At 28.1% G+C, this 20,659-nt stretch overlaps 1 protein-coding gene across 6 annotated transcripts in view; it reads right to left on the bottom strand.

Annotated features, from left to right (window-relative positions):
- The window catches only part of LOC107445930 (DNA-directed RNA polymerase I subunit RPA49), a 36,419-nt gene that overhangs the window by 3,259 nt on the left and 12,501 nt on the right, over positions 1-20,659 (bottom strand). For 3 of the 6 annotated variants that reach the window (XM_071187949.1, XM_043050348.2, XM_071187948.1), the window contains exons 5-11: positions 18,603-18,688; positions 15,155-15,198; positions 13,514-13,661; positions 12,163-12,255; positions 9,224-9,320; positions 6,024-6,157; positions 4,678-4,741 (exon numbers count right to left, since the gene is read on the bottom strand). In XM_071187949.1, the coding sequence (XP_071044050.1) occupies positions 4,678-4,741; positions 6,024-6,157; positions 9,224-9,320; positions 12,163-12,255; positions 13,514-13,661; positions 15,155-15,198; positions 18,603-18,688 (666 nt within the window). Of the gene's footprint in view, positions 1-829; positions 3,137-4,537; positions 4,578-4,677; positions 4,742-6,023; positions 6,158-9,223; positions 9,321-12,162; positions 12,256-13,513; positions 13,662-15,154; positions 15,199-18,602; positions 18,689-20,659 lie in introns of those variants that run through there. The other 3 variants (XM_071187950.1, XM_071187951.1, XM_071187952.1) reach the window with 3 other exon arrangements.

The raw sequence follows: 20,659 nt of genomic DNA, 5'->3' as shown, positions 1-20,659 counted from the left end.
GTGAATGAACACCCAGTAAAGGAACACTTAATTTTGGTTATTTTTTAATGCTCTTTATGAATTTATAAGCCATACAACTATTTAAAAACAAGCCTATTCTTGAAATTATAACATATAAATACTTGGAAAATGTTAACTTTTTTTTGTAATCATGAATTGAAAATTAAAGTGTCAACATATTAACACATACTGTTCATTCACTGGGAAATCTATGCCCAGTAAAGGAACATGCCTGTTCCCTCACTGGTTAGAAGTTGTTTTTCGTATTTTTAACATACTTTTGATGCGGAACATCACTAAAGGTACAAGAAAATTAAAGTTTATCTTTTATTTTCATTAACTTAGAAAAAAAACCAGTAAAGGAACACTTGTTCCTTCACTGGTTTTTCATCGTTTGGTGATCCAGTGAATAAACACCCCCTTATCTCAGTACTTTATTATGCTATGATGCTTAAAAAAAATAAAACGTAACTTCAATAACTATATTTTGAATTCTCTTTTTCACAGTGAGAAAAATAAAACTATTACATGCAATTAATTCCACTTCAAACATATAAATACAAACACTCACCTTATAATTTTTTCAAAGAAACAAGGTGTTGCAGAGATAATAACAAATTCAAAAATTTTTCCAGAGAAGTCTATTTGACCAGGTAATCCAAAACATTGCTAGATGACTTCCTATTGTTTGGCAGTAAGCTATTGTTACCAATCAATCTAAAGAAAAACTTTCAAATTCTTATTTTTAATCAATATATATGAAATGTTCCTTCACTGGGTAGTGTTCCTTCACTGGTTGGTTTACCCTATATATATATATATATAGGGTAAACTAACCAGTGAAGGAACACTTAAGCTTCGCTTGCCTTTTAAAAAATCATATTAATTTCAAAATTCGTAATTTTAGTTAAATGACAGTGTCAATATATTTGTTACTAATTGCAAATTATGTAAAAAAATTGTCAAGAACTTACATAATAATGTTTTAAAGTTTTGGAGGTTAAAAAAAACAAGTAGTAAGAAGACCAAGTGAAGGAACAGCTCTTACCAGTGAAGGAACACTTAATTTTGGTTATTTTTTAATGCTCTTTACAAATTTATATGCCATACAAATATCTAAAAACAAGCCTATTCTTGAAATTATAACATACAAATACTTGGAAAATGTTAACTTTTTTTTGTAATCATGAATTGAAAAGTAAAGTGTCAACATATTAACACATATTGTTCATTCACTGGGAAATCTATACCCAGTAAAGGAACATGCCTGTTCCCTCACTGGTTAGTAGTTGTTTTTCGTATTTTTAACATACTTTTGATGCGGAACATCAATAAAGGTACACGAAAATTAAAGTTTATCTTTTATTTTCATTAACTTAGAAAAAAAACCAGTAAAGGAACACTTGTTCCTTCACTGGTTTTTCATCGTTTGGTGATCTAGTGAATAAACACCCCCTTATCTCAGTACTTTATTATGCTATGATGCTTAAAAAAATAAAACGTAACTTCAATAACTATATTTTGAATTCTCTTTTTCACAGTGAGAAAAATAAAACTATTACATGCAATTAATTCCACTTCAAACATATAAATACAAACACTCATCTTATAATTTTTTCAACGAAACAAGGTGTTGCAGAGATAATAACAAATTCAAAATTTTTTCCAGAGAAGTCTATTTGACCAGGTAATTCAAAATATTGCTGATGACTTCCTATTGTTTGGCAGTAAGCTATTGTTACCAATCAATCTAAAGAAAAACTTTCAAATTCTTATTTTTAAATCAATATATATGAAATGTTCCTTCACTGGGTAGTGTTCCTTCTCTGGTTCGTTTACCCTATATATAACGCCGTTGCCGAGTGGAAGGAAAAAAACAGGTCTTAGGCAGGGAAAAAGGAAACGAAATTTATTTATTAATTATTAGACAGAGAACAGTTATCAAAGTGGACACAAAATCGTTGTGTTCCTCAATAAAAGTTAAGGAAAATCTTGCAAAAATCTTGCATAAAATGTTTCATTCTAGGGAATAAGGGAAAACTTAGTAATTGATATTGGTTTATTAAATAGGTCGCGCGATTCCCACAAAGAGCAAAGGGGAAAATGTCTTACTTTTAATTAATGCATACTTGAACCAAAAGTAGATTAAAGGACAGGATGTGAATTTAAAAGTGTGAGAAAGCGTTTTGTTTTGAATAATAAATTAAGAAAAGGATTTACAGAAAAGGAATAACATAAAAAGATTAATTGAAGCTTTTTTTGTTATATATATATATAACATTTATAGAAAGACAAAACATGATACAAAAGTTTGACACACTTTCCTTAAAATCTGTATGTTTAAAATATTCACTTTAGCTTATACAGTTGAATTGTCACAAATTCAAATTTTATGGACGTTGCCCTCTAAAAAGTTACCATTTGGCATAAAACCAATAATCTGAAAGGAAAGCTTCAGCTCAAACTTATTTAGACTCCACCCACCAGAACATCAAAGTTTGAAAAAAAAATTTCTCAAAAAATAGTATATTTTCTGCTATAAACTCCATATGGATCATTTTCAAGAAAATGCATTTAGCTTTAATTTTTATAATTGAAACATCTTTATCAAACAGATAACAGGGTATTTTTCTAACCCCACGGGATAAAGAAAATTTGCATTCAATTGGTAATTATTGCAATATGATTAAATTATGAAACCATAAATAATGATTTTTTTAAAACTAAACAGATATTAAATTGACAAAATAATTATAAATTTATGAATAATAATTTTTCTTTATTTCAAATATTATGATCATTGATATAAAACATTGGACTGTAAACCAAGATATTCAAATATAGTTATACAAAACAGCAAACATTTTATTCAGAGTAAATCTAATACTTAGAGGAGGAGGGGCTAGATTGAACATCTTGAATAACTTTTTTACCTATTAGTCAAATTTCATCTTTGAGATATAGTAGATAGGCATATCATAGATCTTACATTTGTAGTTGTGTAATCAAACTTAATATTTACTTTTGCTTTGCATATTTTACCAGCTTTAAGCATAAACAAACATGTTTTCATGGAGCTAGTATAAACACATGGTGGTGGGACTTGTGTGGACATATTCACAGTGACCCCATTCAACTTCCAATGGAAGAAAGATACTGTATAATACCAGATATATATATAACACATATACCGGTTATAAATATAATACATCTATCAGTTATAACACATTTGATGTTATTTATATTCTAAATCAGAATGATTTAGTTGGATGATGTGTTTTTATAATTAGTGGTTTCAATATTAAGTAAAACATATAGCATGAAATCATTACATTAATTCACTTTTATTGAATTAAATAAAATTTTTTACCATACATCAAAATAAAACAGAATATCAGTGAATAGTCCAGTCTTCTCTTTAGTGAGTTTTTCCATTGCTCCAGGGATGAAAATATCACTAAGCAATGCACCATGCATGTGTTGCTCATTCAGACCATTTCATCAACTTAAAATTAGTTATGTGCTTTCAAATAAAGCAGATTGGTTAATGATTTTCAAATGTATTGATTTAATATATCTTTCTTATTATAGTGAAATGCTCTATTACAAATTAGTATTTTCCTTATTTGAGAATAAACATGTCAGTATTTACTCTCATATAAGGCTAAGATTGAAATTGATTCCATTTTGGCTTTAAATATACCTTTCTGAGTTGTAATAAATGATTACTTAATAAGTTATCAAGCTTGTCCACACTAGCCAGTGTAGTGGGAACAAAAACAAACTTTTTTTTAAAGATTATTCTAAAAAAATTAAACTTTGTAATTTCAAATATAAACCAGGATGAAGGTAAACGTTAAAATTATTGTTTAAAAAATACTTCACGAGTTAAAAATTATACTAAATATGGTTTTTTGACAAATTTGTAAAAATGTCTACACTAACCCTCTTTTTCTACTAACTGTTAAAATCAAAAATATTTTAGAATCAATGTATTAAAGGGTATATAAGTATAAGTCTTTTACATTAAGGTAAAGTTTGCTATTCTTAGTAAATGCTTTCATACTTTCAGTAAATACATCTCATACGTCATTAATTTTTTATTTGTTAATAACATCATAATTTCAGTTATTTTTTTACCTGTTTTTGTTAATTTTAGATGAGATTACCTATGTGAAGCTGTCAACAAGCCTTCAATGACAGGAAAATTTTGGGTTAGGTGTTGATTATTTTTTAAACTATTATTAAATAAAATAATAAATATTTACTAAAGTCTATCTTTGGCATGGAATTATATTTGGAAAAATGAATTTTATAATTTAAAAATTTTTTCAATTTGCTTAAAAAGTTCTTGAGAGATATATCGAATTACACAAAAAGTAAAATTAGCATTTAAGGGTTAAAAACTTTAGACTACTCTCCTGTTAGGACCATATTTTCTGAGTCAAAAATCTGAAACATTTATGCTTATTTAGAGAAAGAACATTTTAGTGTCTGATCTTGTAACTTAAAACATCATCTGCAACTAAATAATTACCATATTTGAGGTCACCCCCTGAAACCATGAAGATTGAGTCCTAGAACATGAAGATCCAATCATTAGATCAAAATTTATTCAAAGTGACCCTTTTTTGGCACACTGTACAAAATGTATATAAAAAATTAAAAGTATTTTACCTATTTAGCAGGTATCTTTTCATCATGCCTTGCCTGTAAGGTTGTGGTATTTCAGGAAGTGGATCTATGGAATTATAAATATATACTTTATAATGTTCAGTAAAATTTTGCTACGAGAATATTTATAATAATGATAAAAAGAAAACTTTTAAAAATTACCCTATTATGATATTTCAATTTTTTTTTAAATTTTAACTAAATTTATTAACTTCTAGAATTTGTCAAAAACATTTTATCAATTAACACCAGTTTATGACTAGTTGATTTAGTATATTAAGATTCAGAGTTCTTAACTTTTTATCCAAATTACTATCAATAACTGATATAATTCAAGGGAAAATCTGGTTTGCTGGTATAAGAATTTAAAGAGAAAAGAACTGTCAGGAAATAAAAGGTAATTTAAGCCTTTTCATGGAAGAGAAAAGAAATTGAAAAGTTAAATATTTTTGAGAATATTAATTGAACTCTATTACTATCAGATAACTTTTGTTATTTCAAAATTGTTTGTAATGAAAGTTACATGTAATGGCTGCCTCAAGATTAAATATAAATTATCCTCTGATGTATAACTTATAATTCATATAATTTCCCCCCAAAAAAAACTTTTTTTTTCATGAAAACACACACTTAAGTGAAATCTATGTTTTCTTCAATTTTAAAAAAATAATTTAGTAAATAAAGTATAAAAACTATATCAAGATATATACAGGGTTATTCATAATTCCCTCCAGGGTTTTGAAGCATTATAGTAAAAAAAAAAAGGAAGACTAATATAAAAAAAAGAAACATTTGAAATTATTCCGAAACTATTCAAGTTTTACTTACATACATTACAGGTGTTCTATGTGTGAACCCTTGGTCACACGGCATACATCAATGCAATAGTCCAGTTCCTGCCCGGAGGAAATTATGAATAAACATGTATATTTAACTCAGGTGACAGCTTGAAGCTTTTCCAGTTTTAGATTGATTGGTATTAGCTTGTCTGGGAAGCAAAGGTTGATATTAAATGCTGACCACATTGTAGCCATCCTGCTGTTGGTCTTGAAATTGTGGAGACTTAACCTCAATTATCTCCTGGCCAGCAAACTGGCTCTTATGGTAGTACTTTTTCGAATGTATATTTATGAACAAAACATTCAAAAAATTTTTAATTTATTAGACTTTCAGATTAACAGTAATTTTTTTTCATTTCAGGAAAAATATGTCAACTTTAAGTAACACAGAAATATAAAAGAACTTACTTAAAAGTTTATAACAATTCAGCATAACTTTTTCAAATTTAATAGAAGATAATTACTTGATTAATCAATTTTTAAAAACATACCCAACAATAAAACCAATACCTTTCTTCCTCAAGTCTGTATACTTGACGTTTACAAAGATTATCAAAAATTGTATATAGTACAATAACTTAGTATTTTCAATGGACAAACTATGATAATTCGTTTCCAGGTAATGAATAATGATATCTGAAAACCTGCAATGTTATCAATGTATCTGTATTTCATAATATTCAAACACATCTGAGATTCATAAGTTGCACAATACATTGAAAAAGAACTTATAGTGAGATTTAAAGGGGAATATATATATATATATATATATATTGTATTTATAGTACGTTTCTTATGGCAAGCCCATAAAATGGAACCAAACATAATTATCTTAAAAGATTTATTGCAAAATATAAAGCAATATTTCAGACACTACTTAACATAAAAGCCACTGGAATTGTAAAATTTGTAATACTATAGAATAAGCACTTATTGTCCGGAATCATAGAAGTCTGATATATGGGAATGAGGCAAGGGTGTTTCAGCTGTTTGCATCTCTGTGGAAAAATGATGTTCAGACAAAGTTTTTTTTAATATGTGAGAACAGGTGGGAGTAGGTTTATCATTGCAGCTATAGAAGTTTTGATGTAGTACTCGCAGAAGTTTCATCGGGCATTTCACCATCTATCTATAGTCTAAATTCTGCTTCAGCAACAAAACTTCTGCAGGTCCCAGCAATTTCTGCCTGTTCTTGTATATAAAAAACTCTATTCCTTGCATAACTTTCTCACAGACATGCAAAAGTGCTGCCTCCATTCCCTCTGATAAGTATCTATGGGTATACCTTAGGATCCAGAAATGCATAAAAGCTCTTTCTAACAATAAATCTTTTCTTTAACAATACTTTTCTTAACCCCAACATTAAATCTTAAACAACATCTCAAGAAGTAAGTATTTCAACTTGGACATAAAATAACTAAAATATATTTATTCAAATTATATTTAGGGCTACGCCCTTGAAACTGCTTGCACCACAGTTGTTTTCAAATCAATTTGCTAGCTCATTGCAACATTAAAATGAAATATAAATATTTATGATACTTTAGCATGTAATTTAACATATTTTATGAGTCCCAGAGCTATAATCTTTTTTAAAAAATTCAACTGATTATAACTTAAAACTAGTTCATCATGACAATTAAAAGATCTTCTCAAGAGGAAATGATTAAGGTAAAACTAAACTATAAACTAAAAGAATAAAGAAAATGAACTAAAATATTTGGTTAAAAAAAGTCTGGTAGAATATGGAAAGTTTAATATAAATACTATGGTACATATTTTTCATACTTATTATTTTGTACGAAGACAAATAGAGTGGTATTAAAAATTGACTACTGCCTGACTACATGTAGAAATCTTAGGTCATATCTGATAAATATTTGCAAATTAGGCTTATTTTATATTTTATGAGAAAGAACATAAATAGGTTTCTCTACAAATATGATTCTAAATTAATAAAATCAATATTCATTCTTTAATAAACATCCTTAATCTTAATGTTCATTTACGTTTGTGAAAAAGAAAAAAAATAGCTGTCCAAAAAGAATAACTTAACAGCAACAGTATCATGCTCAGCCAAAGTAGTGTACAACATACACTGATGACAANGATAAGTGATATTTTTAATGAGCATAATCTTTCATGACTTACAAAATATATAAACATTAAAATTTAATTTTTCGTGCTTTAGAAGACGCAAACAGTTTTATAGACTTTTCAAAATCAATTGCTTTTGCGATTTCATTTTCAATAGAAATTATTGCCAAAGAATTAAGTCTCTTTTATGTCATTATTGATCTTAAATATGATTTTATAGCTTTTGATTTGCTAAAAGAACGTTCACCACTTGCTACAGATTGTGGGATTGATAAAAAAATTCTTCAACTTATCCACAGATTTGAAAAAATATCCTTTAAGTTTGTAATGAATGAACATTATGAGATAACATGTTTAAACACCCCCCCACGCGATATTGCAGAAAGACTGGGAAGAAATGTATCCACTATCCATGATTGTTGGCAGCAGTGATTAAGGAAAGGTACTGCTTTATGAATACTGGGTTCTGGGCTGTCACGCCGCACTACTCAAGACCGCCGTGTATAGATATGGCACACTGTACCGCCTCTGCATCAGAAATTCGAATGCAGTTGGCACTGCAGTGACACAACGAACTGTTATATCAGCTACTTCAAGTACAGCTTCGAGTGAGACGCCCTGCAGCTTGTATTCCACTTACTCCAAACCACTGCCGTTTAGGACGTAGATCGCGTCAAGCTAGAATTTACTGGAAGACAGAGCGGAGATCTATTGTGCTTTCTGATGAAAGTCTGTTCTGCTTTGGTGCTACTGATAACCCTATATTGGTTAGAAGGAAGACAGGTGAATGCCTGCTATTGACCTTTTTCCGGCCTGGGAACACTTGACCTACACCTGAAGTAATGGTCTGGGAAGCAATTTCGTTGTTATTCCACACACTTTGACAGCGAATCTGTATGTCAACCTGGTGATTCAAACTGTTTTGTTGCCATTTATAAGCAGCATTCAAAGGGGTATTTTCCAACAGGATAATGCTCGCCCTCATACTGCTGTTGTAACCCAACATAGTCTATAGAATGTCAGCATGTTGTCTTGGCCAGCTAGATCAGATCCTTCACTAATCGAGCATGTATCAGACATCATTAGGTGACAACTTCAGCGTCATCCTCAACTAGCATTAACTATCTCCATATTGACTGACCAATACAGAGCATGGAGCAACAGGCATGGAACTCCACCCACAAGATGGCATACAGCATCTGTGTAACACAATGCATGCCCAATTGCATGCTTACATTCAAAATTGTGGTGGTTACACTGTTTATTAATATACTAGTATTTCACGTTTGAAATGATTTTTCTTTTAATTGCATTAACCTGTGATCTTGAAACTTTAATCAATTGAATATATTACTCCGGCAAATGCATTGCTGAAATTTCATTACTCTACAATAAATTTTTCTTGGTGTAGGGATTTTTTTTCCATCAGTGTATATTGGTTTTGATTAAAGAAAAACAAGAATGAATATGGATGAAGTTGAAGTCAAGTCTGGATCAATACACAAATTTAAAAAAGGAATTTATAAATCTACAGTTATCAAAATTGTATGAATAAAAAATTCTACTTATTTCTTCTAAAAAATAGTACTGATCTGATGAACAGTAAATTTTACTTTGATTCCTTCTTCCATGCTTGTAATGTCTCGTAAGTAATATCTTTGAATTTTCCAATTTCAGATTCCAAAGCAGAGTATAGATCTTCAGGTATGACTAATTTTAATTAAGTCTTTCACAACACAGGAATCTAAGCTTTGAAGATACTCAGCAATCATTAATTTTTTTGAAGAAAAAAAATGCATTAAGTCTAGATAATATTATTTATAATTTTTTATTGCAATATTTCTAAAACTTTCTCGTTAAGCAGAAAATAGTTTAGAATTATGCATAAAACATTGCTTGAATATTAAATCCATTTAAAATTTTCATAATTTAAATCAACAGACTAAATTTCAATTTTAAACTTTTATAGTAAGTTTATTCAGAATCTGAAGCCTTAACTACGCTTTACTACAGACCTTAATTATGAGAAAGTAGTACAGTGAAACCTTTAGGGAGCAACCACTCTTTTTTCTCAATAAATTGGTCGTTATTGGAGGTTGGACGTTCTTAAATAATGTTATTGAAGGTACTTTATTTTTCGCAAGCAATTTAAATTTTACTCAGCTTTATTTTCTTGGTGCGGAAATATCACTTGTGTTGGTGTCAAATAAAATTTAGTGTCAATAAAAATGACCTCTGCTAATGTAATTATGTGTAAAAATAAATTTATCAAATATGAATGATAGAACTATTTTAAATAAATAAACAATCATGTTTTTTGTTAAAGTTTGCATTTAATTTTATATCATGAAAAAAATATTTTATTTTTAAAAAAAAATATGAGATTTGTCTGTTTAAGATGCTTAGCTTTTTCTAAAATTACTTTTTTTTTCTAATTTGACTAAATCATTGATAGCATCAGACTGTAACATGAAGTTGTCAATCTCTTTTAGCAATCGTCAAAAAGAGCTCTCCAAATAAGAGCCACTCACAAACTTTTTGAATGAATTTAAATCAACTTATTTGTTAATATTTTTTTTGTTGATATTTTTTTGTTTCTTTATTTTGCTGGGAGAGGTTTTGATCCAAGTGGGAAAAGGTTTTTCTTCAACACAAAGTCTATAAAAAAAGTCTGAGTTTCCCAAAAATGGTCATATATAGTGGAGGTTGCCACACAGAGATGGTCTTTCCTGAAGGTTTCACTGTATTATATATAAGTCACTCAATTGAAAAATTCAGTAAGCTCCATTCTGATTCTTTTCTTTAAATTAATATACTTTTTGTTATTGACTTTATATAGACAGGCTCTGTTACAAAATTATAATTACTAAAATTCTGTATTTTTTTTTTTTTTTTTTTTTTTTTAATGAAGTAAAAATAACTTCTGTTACAGAATTTGTTTTTACTTTATAAAAGAATCTTGATGGAACTTAAAAAGTTTTGCAACTGATTAACCCATATCTCTTAATTAAAATGTTATATATTTTGCAATTTCTTGATTTTTTTGAGGCTTTCATAATAAAACTTTTTTAGTTTTAAATCCATAGATTTAGCTAGACTTCAGAGAATACAGGTCTTTAGGATCCAAGAATTCTAAATTTTAGGGTCTTTTTTTTGCCAAGAGAATGGGTGCCTCTTAAAAATAATATAAATCTCTATTTTAAAGATATGCATGGAGGATAAAAATTTAATTATTAGAAATATATATATATACAGTGTTGGAAGAATTTTCTCGCAGCTGGTGATACTTAAAACAACACCCTTACCTCAATTTGAAAAAGGAATCTGAATTAAATATAAATAATAATAATAATTAAAACTTATTTTTCTCCATGAACTGTCTCACTGGTATAGCTATAACGTTCTATAAAATAGCTTTTTATGTTTAAAATTTTAAGATTTCTACTACAAAATTTATATCAACCTTAAATTTTGATTTAAGAAACAAATGAAGAAGACAAATAACAATTTCAAGTTTAAAAAACAAAGACATAGTTTAATTAATAAGAATACCTCCTCAAGTATTCTAGAATAAATATCTAAGATAAGTGATATTTTTAATGAGCATAATCTTTCATGACTTACAAAATATATAAACATTAAAATTTAATTTTTCGTGCTTTAGAAGACGCAAACAGTTTTATAGACTCTTCAAAATCAATTGCTTTTGCGATTTCATTTTCAATAGAAATTATTGCCAAAGAATTAAGTCTCTTTTGTGTCATTATTGATCTTAAATATGATTTTATAGCTTTTGATTTGCTGAAAGAACGTTCACCACTTGCTACAGATTGTGGGATTGATAAAAAAATTCTTCAACTTATCCACAGATTTGAAAAAATATCTTTTAAGTTTGTAATGAATGAACATTATGAGATAACATGTTTAAACAATATTTTAAAGGTATTTTTCATTCAATGTATGCCATTTTGATAAAAAGTACTTTAAAAAATTAAAAATTGTTGTCAACTGCCATAACACAATTTATAGGTTTATAAAAATTTTTAGAAACTCATTCTCTAAAATGTCTTCCAAAGATTTGTCATTAAGCAAATTCATTGCTATTTATTACTGACTTATTGTTAATACACTGTTCACTAATCCACTTGTAATGAAATTTTTATAAAATATACACTATCTTTAAAATAACCTAAAAATGGCCTTGTATACATTAAGTCTTGTTTTAATATTTTGTAAGTCTGGTGTTGGGAATCAGTGTTTCACATATTATACACTTAACAAAAAAGAGCAACTGTATACTTTTGTCATAAATTGATTATGTAACAATTTTTCAATTTAAATTTTTCCTAGAATTTGAATCCCTCATAGAGAGACATTAAGTTAGAATTCAGAGGTTAGGTGGTTCTGTAACAAGTTTTATTAATTAGATAAAACCAGCTCACTTTATGTACACAATTTCTGATTGTAGCTGTCATCAATTAAAAGTTGAGTAAGTATATTGTGATTTCCTTTACCACCTTGCATAATTTCTAAAATATATATAGAAAGATACTATCAATGATGCTATAAACTTCTGCTGGACTCAAAGCAGTCTTATTTACAGGAGGAATGATATCATCAGATGTGGACAGAACTGTAGGCTTAACTAAACAAAGAAAAAGAAAACTCATTTTAAAAAGGAGTATTATATAGCATTCTAAAATAACAATATATAACTGTTTAATGAAATTAATATCAATTTACTAAAGTCTAGTTATTAAGAAACTTGTAAAACCAATTTTTAAATAAAAAAAAATTTAAAAAATACCCTTCAACAGAATTTTAAGTTCGAGAGTTAGTATCTAGTTTAACTGCATCTCACTGAGATAGAACCACAAAAATTACTTAGTAATTACAATTTTTTTTTATGATTTGATAAAAGAAAATAGTTGATTTCACTAATTAAAATGTATAGTTTTTGTTTTAATAAAAGAACACTAAAATGTCATTTTAAAATGATAGAACTAGACTAAAATATACTTTTATTGAAAAATATTTTAAAGAATTTTAACTTTAATTACATATAAGTTAACTACATATAAGATAACTTTTATTACACATTATTAACTTCTATTGCATACATGTAACTTTTATTACATATAAGTTTAACATTAATGTAAAAATTTATAAGCTAAATGTTAAAATTTATTATTTAATAAGGGATTGTGAAAGCCACTATCACAAAACCAAAAATTGCCTGAATTGATAAAGGTTTATTTTAAGCCATGCAAATATCATAATGATATAGAAAATTGATTGAAATAAGAAGTCAATGGACAGACATATATATGTACATAATACTTACCACATTGAGTAATGTAAACAAATTTTCAAAGCAAATGATAGATCTATTTTCACTGATAATCTGTTATAGTTTAATTTATAGCAAAAAGATCAATAAAAACTGCGTTTTTGCTTTTAATATTTTTACATTCAATAAATTTGATGAAAATCCCAAAAAACTTTGTTTTAAAAACTAAGCAAAAGTGCTTGTTCAATTTTTAAATTACGATTAAACTTATAATAATTTTACTACTCTCCCCAAAAGATTGGTTTATAATTTTTCAAATTAAAACAATTTGCTTTTCTTAGTAACAAACATTTTGTGAAAATAATAAAAACTGGCATGTTTCTCCAAGTGAACATATGTATGCTTAATAAATCATAAATAGCAAAAGCCGCAATTCGTTCATTCTGTAAGTAAATCTTTATCTTCCCATGAATAAAGCTAACTCAAGATAAAAAATAAGATTATTAAAATTTAGAAAAATTATCATTAAAATTAATTAAATTATAATTAAAAATTCAAATAAGATTATTTATTTGTTAGTATGAAAATTATAGTATCTTGTTCAGAAACTTACTATCAAGTGAGGTTGATGGCATTTCAGAAATTTTTTGTAAAACACTTTCATCCAATGTCATATTATTTTCTCCAGACTGAAATTTTAGCTTTGAAACAAGGCTTCTTTTTTTAGTTTTTCCTCCAAACTCTAGAGTTAAACTTTGATTCTAAAAGAGAAACACTAGCTAATGTTAAGATAGTTATTTCCAAAGTTTATGCCACAACTCATAGGAAGCATCAATATCCTAATTATTGTTGATAAAATTCATAACAAATGAATTCACTTGTTCCATAATAGATACAAGAGTTTTATTTCAATTACACTTTTATTTAAGAGTAAGAATTATAGAAAAATTTAACTAAAAAAAGTGTAACTTGCAGAACTTAGGGAACCACTGCCTTGAGAGATTGGGTTTATAACTGAAAATTTTTTAAACCAATATAACACATTTGAAACTACAGGAATTCAGTATCAGCATTTAAAATTGGTAAAATTAATAAAAAAGTAAAGAACGATTCCAATTTGTAATTATTGGTTCCATTTTTAAAACAGCAGCATAAGTTGTTCTGGTAGCCCCAATCAGTCTCCAAATAATATTTTACAAGCAACAAAACTGTTGCTTTTAAAATACCATTTGTAGCAAAGAGTTAAGACAAACATTGTGGATAGTTCTAAAAATTTAAAATACTTTTTAATTCTTTGGAAAAAAGGAACCATTTAAAAAGCAAACAAAGTTTTGTTTCTGGAAAATTTTCACTAATAATTAAACATTTTTAAAAATATTGTTTTTAATGATTTTCTCAATTTCTAAAATGGATTTTCAGTCTTTTTTAAGGAACATTTTTATTGCTGTTGCCACCTTTTCTCTTGACTAATACCAAGATTAAATCTTATGAATGAATAGTAAGGTAAAAATATATTTAATTTAAGGAAACAACAATTTGTATGACCATTTATTCTCAGTTCCTTGAGGAAAAAAACATCAATTAGGAAGAGCTGCAACTTATTCAGAAAAGATTTTTAAAAAAATACTATTAGCAAAAACATTAAGTTTTTTCTTGGGAATAGTAAACTGAGCTTGACAACTGCTACTTATTAGCAGAATATTTACTTGTGATATGTTTTTACAGCTGCATTTACTTATACACAATTAAAGAAATTTCACAAATTATTTATGCTTTAACTCTTAATAAGTAGAGCTAGTAGCTGGTAGTTTACGTATCGCAAAAAAAGGTGGGCAGGAAGTATTCATAATACCCAGTTTTTTTTATCTTTATCAAACAAGTTATAGCCCTGAATATAACTCAAACTACAAGCTGGAGTAATTATTTTTAAACTTCATTTTATAAAATAAACTATGTTCTGTATGAATTTTTAATTCTTTTTTATAATAAAAGATTGAAATACAAAAAAATTTACATTTATCTGTCATTCTTACTTGCATATTGAAGAAAACTATCAATTTGACAAATTAAGAAGCTTTTGTTAATAATAAAAGATTTTTGTTTATGCTCCCATAAGAAAAGAGATGTCACTTTCTTTTATAACTAATGGTTATAGTATTACTTATCTTTTGTGACAGTATAAATGTCAAAAGTGCTTTTAAAATCTGGTCATTAAAAATAGGATTTATTTCAGTTAAAATTGATTTCCACTAACCTGTTCAATTTTACTTTTCAAAAAAGTGTCAGCAAAAATATCACCTGGAAAAAAAATCAGTTGAGTAATATATTTGAATGTATCAAGACACTTTTATTTAAGAGTCTATTTATTTATTATCTATTTATTTAATTTACTTTATTACCCCCCCCCCAAAAAATAGAGACAAATCAAAACATCATACAGTAAAACTTGTGTAAGTTGACCACTTGTGGTGCAATGTTTTAGTGGTCAAGTTAGAGAAGTGGGCAACTTATAGAGGGGGTGGGTCATTGTTTACTTTTTCGTGTCCTATATCATGTTGCTACATATTTAAAAAATTTTTTTTACTTGACTTAAAAATTTTATTTAGCAAGTAGCCTAATGAATATCTTAAAAAATGTGTTTAAACTTGAGTGAACTTCAAGTTGTTACTTATAATTCTAATATTTAACTAATGTTTTTAAAAAAGTTATTTCGTTTGTTAAGCGTGTGAAGTGTTTAATAAAAATAATTTCTTAAAATATCAGAACACGAAAACATGTAATTTGAAAACTTTAACAAAACAAAATTATTTGAACACTTTAAAATTTATTCTGTTATTACTACACTTACAAACCTATTTATTACAAAAATATTCCCTCATTGTTGTTTGGCACTGTTGTTTAGACTTTACATCAGCCCAATGTTTTGAATGAAAGAAATGGTCAAATGCTGACCCCCTACAGTTTCCCTAAATGGTCAACTCACTAAAAGGGTTTAGATTAGCTTTTTACATATTTCATCAAGCAAGTGAAATTTTAACATACATTGCAAAAATGACAGAAAATTTTCTGAATTTTTTTTTTCTATTCAACTTATGAGGACTTTAGAATAGAGTTTCATAATACTCCTAGATAAAATTGACTTATTTCAGTGGTCAAGTTACAAAGGTTTTGATTCTTTATATTATATAGGAAAAATTCCGTTCTTGATAATTGAGGTCAACTTATGCAGGTGTCCAACTTGCAAGGGTGGTCAACTTGGCAGGTTTCACTGTAAATGGGATATGATTTCCAAATAAAACAAAATGCAATTTCATTTAAAAGGAAAAAACATAATACATTATACAGGGTGTTTATAAAGTCCTGGACCCATTTTGATGTTTAATAACTAATAAAATATTAAAGATAGATTGAAATTAATAACATAAATGGTTAGGTAGACTCAAAAAGTTTCATGACCCTTGTCAATAAACTTCCACGGGTGCCCTTTTTGTCGCATGAAGAATATCAAGTCGATAGTCAATTTCACGTCAGGTAGCAGCAAGCATCTACAGAGGCTATTGCGGTTGTAATTCTGGCTTTTAGGTCATCAATGTTCGACACGATCCTCCTGTAAACATTGTCCTTCATGAATTCCCAAAGAAAAAATTCCAGCGGCGTTATATCAGGTGATCTGAGTGGCCAAGGAATTGGACCTCCTCGCCCAATCCATCTTCCTGGAAAATGGTCATTCAAAGAACTACGAACGATGATAACCCAATGAGGTAGTGCACCATCTTGTTGCAAAAAGACATGAGGCTGAAGCTCTTCTAGTTGTGGAAATACGAAGTTTTCCAACATGTCTAAGTATACGACTGATGAGACCGTCTTTTCTGTAAAAAAGAAAGGCCCAATGACTCGGTCGTGCATCAGTCCACACCACACATTAACCTTTGGGGAATCCCTTTGTGTCTCACGGTATTCATGGGGGTTTTCAGATCCCCATATATGCGCACATTATGGCGATTAACAATGCCAGAAACATGAAAGGATGCTTCGTCGGAGAACATTATGTGCTTCAGAAAATCAGCATCATCTTCTATTCTTCCTACCATATCTGTTGCAAACGCCATCCTTCTAGGCCTATCGTCCGGTTCCAAACCTTGAACAATTTGAACTTTGTATGCATGCAGTCTTAATTGTTTCTTAATAACCTTGTACAACGTCGAAATTGGCATATCCAATTCTCTTGCAGCTGATTTCATAAATCTTCTAGGATTGTCTAGAAATGTCTGTCTGACACGCTCAACGTCAAAACCACTTGCGCAGGGACGTTTGGAACGTTTCTTATCTGCGATACTTCCAGTTTCTAGAAAATTCTTTTCTCACCGCAAAATGCTGCTTCTGGATGGAAGATCTTTTTGGTAAATTCTTCTGCTATTTCTCTGTGCTTGCACTGTCGATTTCGTTTCTATGAACCACCATAAAATCTGAGCATTCTCTTGTGGTGTATGCATTCTCCTTAATATCCGCTCGAATAAAACATCACATAGTAAAGTACTACATAGAACAAACACATCAAAAGTAAACATAACATTTCAATAGTTGCCAAAAACAAAGGAGAGAAAAATGCAATTAATAAGCAGATGATATTTAGACTGGAAAATGAAATTATCTGAAATTAACCGCATGCGCAGACGATATTAACAAAAGTAAAGATATTCAAACCTGAAAAGGAAAATATATGAGTTATTCCATCAATAAATGCCATAAGTTTGTTTATATCTTCATTATTTTATGAGTTATTAAAGATCAAAATGGGTCCGGGAATTTATAAAACACCCTGTATATATAAAAACAAATGTGTGAAATGCCTTCACTCTTTGATTTTCATTTTGATGAAAAGAGCATTTCCATGTAAATGAAAAGAGCTCAGCAAGATCAAACGAAGAAACAAGCACCGCTTATTAGAAACCTTAATTTTGAAGTTTTTATTACATTTAAATAAATAAAATCAACAGGAATATAAATTCCACGCATTTTAACTCCAAAATAAATCGCCTATTACAACATAGATAGAAAATATGCAGTTTTCAAACAAGAAAAATAGGTTTAATGAATTTATTGATTCCTTTGACACACAGAGGTTTTGACACACAGAGAAATTTAGAAATTTTTGGTTTCCACATGAAGATGCATTGCATGCTTCTAATTCTCAAAAATGAATAATAATCAAAATTTCACCATCTTTTTGACCAAAAGTTATGCTTAGGACAATCTAGTGTAAGAATAGTTCGTTCTGTCACTCGTTCATCATTCATAAAAATATTCAGATGTTTCAAGTTTGTTTACCAATAATACAAGAAATAGTGGTTTAAATCCTTTTCTCAAGACTTTTGCAATGCAATTTTTTATTGCGAATGAAAAAATGATTGTTTTGAAAATAAACCAGCTTTTGGAGTGATTTCTTAGACCTAAAAAAAAATTAAGCAAAATTTTGTTCACTATATTGGAAAGAACTATTCAGTTCTGACATTCTAATTTACATTAAAATAACATTGCATCTATGGAATAGCAAAAAAAAAAAATTCCTGTATCAGGCATTGCAATGGAAGAGTCGTAATGGGAACTCTTTTAATAAGCCTAGGCTATATATTTAAGAAACTACATTTAGTATAAATTTCAAAAATAATTTTAAAAGCTTTATAGGTAAAAGTATTACTTACATTTTAATATAGGTTTCAATACAAAATAGTCCACATCATATAATTTAAATCTCTGGGTTCTTTTGTTTAAAACTGCAATTTTCAATCTATAGTAAAAACAATTGTGATTTAAATTCATAATAATGCTACAGTTTCAAATGCAAACTATGTCTAAACTAAGTGATATTATCTCAAAGTTATTGAATATATATTAGACATAGTAAACCTATAACACACAGTTTCACTTTTTAACATTCTTTAGCACAAATTTTTACATAGCAATGGAAGTTTGCTGAGTAAAACTAATATAATTATGAATAAAATTTCCCTCTTCTAAAGAAATGCTGCTTTCAGTTGCACAAAGTGAAACTCCCTTTTTAGAATATTTAAATATTGTACTTCGAAAAATAAGGGAAGCAAATAAAAAAAATAATATTTAATGAAATAATAAAAAAAAACATCTTGCACTCAAGTAGCATCCCTAAATTTGAATTGAGAAATATGTCTATTTTTAAAAATAAGTAAATTTCAATATTTATAAATAAAACATAAAACAACACATTTTTAATTATAGTTTACATGAAATATAGCAGAGAAACACAATAAGGAACAGAGTGAAGTATAATAAAAAGAAAGAGGGACATAGTACACTTCTTCTTGATTTTCGAAACAATATTAAGTGAAAATTCTGCAATTGAATATAAAAAATAAAAATTCAGACATGAAAATTTTTAAATGGTATCCTTTAAAATGCAGACTAACTTTTATAAATCTTTCCCGTCCTTTAGAAAAAACAAATAGTCAAATATTTCTCAATGTCATTATCTTCTGACTTCAGTTTAATACAAACAAACAATATGATGGCTGAAACTAAAGTAAACCTTTGGCATTCGTGGGCCTTGTATTGTTTCAAAATAAAAATCAGAACAGCATTTTACAAAAAGAATCAGGTCATTTTTTGGCATACTGGTAAATTTCAAGAAAGGGGGGGGGGGAAAGAGCTAAAAATAATTCAATCGAATGCTCTATAAATTTCATTTTGCACAGCATATTTCTTTGACTGCAACTAAGAAAAAAAACATAGGCAATATATAGTGTTCTAGAATTAAAAATTATGATAACAAATTGGTGAAAATTGATTTCTAAAAATGGTATAATTTTGCGCCTCGGATCAACAACAACAAAAAAAATAAATTTGCAATGAACTTTAAATTTGTTTTTGTCATAAAAACATAGGGAAACTATAGTACAATAAATGAAACCAAATTAACTCACAGTTATTTCTATGCTAACAAAAGTCTTAAGCCAACAACACTGAAATCCTACAAACAACTTTATTTACAAATAATTTTATATATAAAATAATAGTTAATTTATAATAGACAATAAATAAATAAAGTTACCATGTTTTCTAGGATGGGAGACACAACAAATCAATACAGCAGTATTTAGTTTTTATATTAGGCTTATTTTCGAGTTTACCAAGTACATAATTACAGATTTTTTTTAAAATTTCATTTTAAAAAAATGAAATTGTAATGTAGGATAAATCACAAGGCTTCATTTCTTTAAAATTGTCGGTAAGTTTTTTTAAATCAGTTTTTATGATGATTTTTTACAGTCCTTTTATTCAACTTTTATTATTTAACAAAGAAATTAAGCGTATTAATGACACTGCTATTAAAATACCAGTCTTTTTAAATCAAAATAATAAAGTTGAAATTATTATAGACAGAACTCTGCAAAAGGGAAAGAATTTGCTCTTCTTCAGAAGCTTATGAAGTTTAAAAAAGCACATGATGTGTGTGACCTTGGAGTCAAACGCTCATTGCTGACTTGTGTTTTGAACAATAACAATGGCTAATGATGAAAAGGATGAGGAATAGGGAAATAGTGATGAGGTTTAGTGTAAAATGAAAAAATTTAAAATGATTCTGCAAAAATTCTTTTTACCAACACAGATTTAGCAATAACCATGATACACTTAACTTTCTGAATAAGGTATTGACAATGATTGATCTAGCTTTTCTTATTTCTTTTCTACTATATATATATATATATTCTGTTGCAAACGCCAT

This window comes from Parasteatoda tepidariorum, chromosome X1, assembly GCF_043381705.1.
Source record: "Parasteatoda tepidariorum isolate YZ-2023 chromosome X1, CAS_Ptep_4.0, whole genome shotgun sequence".
Classification (NCBI taxonomy): domain Eukaryota; kingdom Metazoa; phylum Arthropoda; class Arachnida; order Araneae; family Theridiidae; genus Parasteatoda; species Parasteatoda tepidariorum.
This window is presented reverse-complemented; position numbering and strand designations above follow the sequence as displayed.